The following is a 5,612-nucleotide window of genomic DNA, read 5'->3' on the forward strand; positions in this document are numbered from 1 at the left end:
CTCACCTGGGCGGGCCGCGTGGGGTGACAGAGGGCGCTCGTAGGCGTCCGGACGGGGCGGCGCCACCCCGCTCCCACCCTCCGCGGGTCCCGGGGCGGGCAGAGCCTGCCCGCGGCGACCTGCCGGGCGGGGCGAGGCGGGGCGTCGCACCTTCCGGACGCGGCCCAACACCCCCTCCCCCCTCCGCTCACCTGGGCGGGCCGCGTGGGGTGACAGAGGGCGCTCGTAGGCGTCCGGACGGGGCGGCGCCACCCCGCTCCCACCCTCCGCGGGTCCCGGGGAGGCCAGCGCCTACCTCCGCGGCTCCAGCCGGGAATGCCCCGTGGGCACCCGCGCACCTTCCAGGCGGCTCCCCATGGACCCCAGGAGCGGGGAGCTCGTTGGCTGAACCCTTCCAGCCGCTCTGTCTCTCCCCCTGCAACTGCCGTGTCCAGATCTTTTGCCATATTTGTCCTTCTGCCCACGCGGGGCGCAGGGCGTGTGAGCCCGCCTTGCTCAGAGCCTCTTCCACTTCCCCACCTAACGGACCGAGGGGAACCGGGCCTCGGGCTCCTGGAGATGCGGCCTGGGTCCTGACCCCGCCTTGTCAGCAGCCTGCTCTGTTTGTTTGCTTTTAATTGATTGGACTAACATTGGATAATAGCATATACATTTCAGATGTGCAGCCTTATCATTCGGCAGCTACATATGCTCACTCTGTTGTGCGCTCACCACTCGAAGAAGTCTGCTCTCCTCCCATCACCATATATTTGACCCCCTTTGCTCGCTTCCTTTTCCCCAGGCACCGCTTCCCTCTGGTAACCACCATTCTGTTGTCTGTATCTATGACTCTGGCTTTTTGTTTGTTTGTTTGTTTGTTTTCTCCTTCGTTGGATGATTGCATAAAGAAGCTGTGGTATATATACATGCAATGGAATACTGCTCAGCCATAAGATGATGAAATCTTGCCTCTTATGACAACGTGGATGGCCAGGAGGGTATTATGCTAAGTGGAATAAATCAGATGAGAAAGTCTTGGGGAGCACACGAGACTTGGTTGGAAAGTTGGTAAGGAGGACATTCTGAGAAAAGGGAGTGTGTGGAAGGCCGCCTGCCCTGTTTATGGGAATTCCGACTTAGAGGAGACTGAGGGGAGTGTCGAAGGCGGTGCCCCTAATTATTCCATGACTTTTCCAAATTAGTCTGTGCACATGCAGAACCCCAGGTGTTTACTGGAATCCTTATGCCTAATCTTTGGGTGCCTTTGCCTAGAGGACAATGCAAACACGTGTCCTCCCAAGATTACTCACCCTACTGAATGTATCCAAAAGATAAAACTGCAATAAAAGCCTAATGAGGCAGGCAATCGAGGCTGCCGGGTCTCTTTGGCCAGGCAGTCCCTTAGCCTCTTTTTCACAGCAAACGTTGTGTCAGAGTAATCCATTCATCCGTCGCGCAGGGTCTGCTGGGCCGCCCTGGCAAAAAAGGACACCAACCGGTGGCTCAGCTGGTTGGAGCATTGTCCCATGCACCAAAAAGGTTGAGGGTTCGATTTCTGGTCAGGGCACATACCTATGTTATGGGTTCCATCCCCAGGTCTGGGCCTGTACGGGAAGCAACCAATTGATATTTCTCTCTCATATCCATGTTTCTTTCTCTCTCTCTCTTCCCCTTCTTCTCTCTAAAAATCAATAAATGTATGTTCTGGTGAGCATTTTAAAAGGGGGGGGGCAAGAGCCGTGTGATTTTATGATCCGAGGCTGCCGGGTCTCTTTGGCCAGGCAGTCCCTTAGCCTCTTTTTCACAGCAAACGTTGTGTCAGAGTAATCCATTCATCCGTCGCGCAGGGTCTGCTGGGCCGCCCTGGCAAAAAAGGACACCAACCGGTGGCTCAGCTGGTTGGAGCATTGTCCCATGCACCAAAAAGGTTGAGGGTTCGATTTCTGGTCAGGGCACATACCTATGTTATGGGTTCCATCCCCAGGTCTGGGCCTGTACGGGAAGCAACCAATTGATATTTCTCTCTCATATCCATGTTTCTTTCTCTCTCTCTCTTCCCCTTCTTCTCTCTAAAAATCAATAAATGTATGTTCTGGTGAGCATTTTAAAAGGGGGGGGGGCAAGAGCCGTGTGATTTTATGATATGCAGGATAGAAAAAAAAAAGGAACAAATCATCCAGCGTGTTCCTGGGCAGATGAACAACATGGGAGTAAACCCTGTCCTGCCACTCCCAGCCCCCAGACATGTGAAAGTTAGGGAACAGAACGCTCTTTGTAAACTCTTATGTGATCCAAATTTAAGGGATGGTGATGATGATGATGATGATGATGGTTGCAGCTGTCCACACTCCCTGTTTTCTAATTCCAAATCTCAGTACAGCCTTTCAGCTCCTCCTCCACCCGTCCCACGTTCACTGGCTTCCAGACTTCTCTCCTCAGGCAGGAACATCTGCAGCTGATAAACCCCACTTGCTCCGTGGGCAACGGTCCTGTGTCCCTTCCTGCCTCAAGACCAGCATCTGTGGGATGGGAAGGGTGGAGGAAGTAGAGTCCCTCTGAAGTTGCTCTTTTCCCAGCAGTTTTAGCCTGAAAAGGCAAGTGAGGCGGAGGGAAGAAGACATGCTGGCAGAAAGATGTCTAGGTTCTATAGGTATAACCCCCCAAGCGACAGCTCCCTTCCCCTCCTGGGCATGGCCTCCAGGTGATCTCCGGTCACAGGCTGTGGGTGAGCAGGAGCGAGGGATCCAGCCCTGGTATTAAACTGTCTGGTCTTTGCCTGGAGATTCTAAAAGTCGCCTCTACTCTGGGCCTCTGCAATTTGGCGCTTAATTACAAGGTTTGTTTCTGTTCCTTATTCTCTGTGTCATCCCACACACAAGGGCACGTGTCTTCCCCCAGGACCTTCTCTGGGCTGCACCTGGGTCTTAGGCATCTCTGTGTTACGTTTAGAACTTGCCCATGACAAACTTGTCCAATTGGTTGGATATTATTGTGCCTTAATTTTCCCAACTCATTTTGATGGTGGTCCCAACTAAACTACTTCATTCCTTTAAAAATGATGAAAAAATACGTGTCCGTGTACAAGAATGATCGTGTGTTTGAGGTAGCTTCAAACCAGAAATAGCCTCCAATGTCTATAAACAGGGGAATGGATGGATTGGGCACATTCTTACAATGGAGCCCCATTCAGCAGTAAAAGGTGGATAAGCCACTGCTACATACATGACACGGCTAGTTCATACAAACATAATTGAGCAAAAAAGGTAGATATACGAGAGTACGTAATGTAAGTTTCCATTTCTATAAAGTTAAAAATAGGCAAAACAAGTACATGTGTGAGAAGTCAGGATGATGTTTGATCTAGAGAGGAAAGGAGAAGTTATAATTGAGAGGATACCCTAGGGATTCTGGGTGCTGGCAATGTCCTACTTCTTAATCTGGTGGCAGATACATAAGCATGTTCACCGTGTGGTCATGCTTTGCCCTGTACATGTAACCCCCTTGGAATGGGGATCCATTGGGAGATCTGAACAGAAGACTGACGTGATATCACAAAAACGAATGCGGCATGGTCCCTGTCCCCGCAGAGCTGACATTTGGGAAAGACATGACACGATAGAGGTGCTGGGATTAAGAGAGACATAGAGCAGTTTAGGGACAGGAAAGAGAAATGCATTCCAGCCTGAAGACTGGAGTCTACTCTCCAGAAAGTAGCACTGGGAGAGAAATTGAATTGCAAAAATTCCACTTACTTAAAAAAAGAAAAAAAGAGTAGACTAATTTTTAGAGCCATTCTAGGTTTATAGAAAAATTGAATGGAAAGTAGAGAGACTTCCTAGATATTCCCTCCCCCTCTTTGCCATCTTTCATTTGTGTATTGACACACTATGATTAACTAAAGTCCATGGTTTATATTAGGGCCACTCGTCCCACACAATCTGTGGGTTTTGACAGTTGTATATGACACGACTTACCATTAGTGTCATGTGGATGATTTCACTGCCCTAAAAATTCCCTATGCTCCACCTTCTCATTCCTCCCTCCCTCCCTGGGAACCCCTGGCAACCACTGACCAATCCTCTCGCTGTCTCCAGAATTCCATAGAATTGGAATCATACAGCACGCAGACTTTTTAGATGGGCTTCTTTCACTTAGTATCTACCTACTTTTTAAAAACCTCTCACTACATTCGGAAGCAAAAGGACAAATAGAATTTTGGGTGTCTTTTTGGCACTGTGCAAGGCTCTGAGCCACCAACGGGCATAACCTGTTGGACAAATATGAATAAGTTCCCAGCATTGTGAATTTACCACATTAGCACATGGCCAATATGGAATTATTGAACTGAACTACAGTTCTAACACCTGGAAACGTAGGCATTTCTCAGTTCTCCTGGGCCAGTCACTTAAAAGAAACAGATAACTCTCGTGGGTTAAGCCCTTTATACGTCCAGGCACCATGCTAAGCATTTTGTAAACATTATTTCAAATCAGCATTGCCAATAATTCCTTGAGTAGGTATTACTATCTCCGCTTTACCGATGGAGAAACAGGCTCAGAGATGTTAAGAAACTTGCCCAAAGTCACAAAGCAGCTAAAGTGAACCTTTAATTCATACTCGGATGGGAACCTTATCTCCAGGCTCATGGGACACTGCTGATGAGCCCACCAACTGTCGCTGTGGCATCTGCAGAGTTGACAAGCGGCCCAGCACTCAAAACTCTACTTATTTGTACAATTTCCAGAGCTACATGTTTTTCTCATCCAACCGAGGGAAACTTAAAAACCATCTCGGTCCCACGACTACAGGAAACTGACATTTCAGAATCAGGGTTTGCTGAGAGAATGGAGGAGGAAAACAGGTTTGCTCATTAACTCCAAGATCCTTCTAGACCAGTTCTTAATCGCATGCCGTGTCTTGCAACATAGTGCATCTTCTATCACCTTTTTTTATTTTTTAAGCGGTTACCTTTTATAACACGTTTACTGAGAGGTCTTCCACATGAACCTGAATTGACTGATTTGAATTGAAATTCTCTTCTCCTTGCCTGGATTGCAAGGAAATCCCTTGACTTCACACCTTCCCTGTCCCTCTGCACCTCATTGTTTCATTAACCATCATATTCTGGCCATTTATCGATAGAAAGGACCTAGAATTGTAGAGTGCCAAGTCAGAGGGACAGTATCAGAGGCAGCCTGTGGTCTCAGTAATAGGAAACCGCTGGCCCCCCTGGATGGGGGCGAAGCCTCGTCACCACACAGCTCGTTCTTACAGTTAGGACCAGAACCAGGAGAGCTGTGTCCAAACCCCTGTCTTCAGCCCAATGAAGGGGTCTGATGGGTAACTGTCTCAGATATTTTCCCCTTTTTTTCACTCAGCGGGCAGTTATAACAGAGAGCAGCAAGCACGCAGCACCGCCTTAGAACACAGAGCTCAGTATGCACTGGTTCATCGCCTGATTAACGACATTGATCCCCAGCTGTCCATGTTCATCCAAATATCAGAGCCCAAGAAGGTACCGTCATGCCCCCACGATCCCCTTCCTCTCCCCTCGCCCCTATCAGCCCAGGAAGGAGCTGTGCTGGACAGCCTGGTTAGACAGAGGGCTGTCTGCTCAGGGACCATGGCCATCG

The 5,612-nt window shown here is 49.2% G+C and overlaps 1 protein-coding gene across 1 annotated transcript in view; it reads right to left on the minus strand.

The window, feature by feature from the left end:
- The window catches only part of DENND2D (DENN/MADD domain containing 2D), a 24,239-nt gene extending 18,735 nt beyond the window's left edge, over positions 1-5,504 (minus strand). Inside the window, exons 1-2 of the mRNA XM_015563527.1 lie at positions 5,499-5,504; positions 296-626 (exon numbers count right to left, since the gene is read on the minus strand). Coding sequence (XP_015419013.1) covers positions 296-626; positions 5,499-5,504 — 337 coding nt within the window. The remainder of the gene's footprint in view (positions 1-295; positions 627-5,498) is intronic.
- Between the last annotated feature and the right edge of the window lie 108 nt (positions 5,505-5,612).

Source organism: Myotis davidii, unplaced genomic scaffold (genome assembly GCF_000327345.1).
Source record: "Myotis davidii unplaced genomic scaffold, ASM32734v1 scaffold217, whole genome shotgun sequence".
Lineage (NCBI taxonomy): Eukaryota > Metazoa > Chordata > Mammalia > Chiroptera > Vespertilionidae > Myotis > Myotis davidii.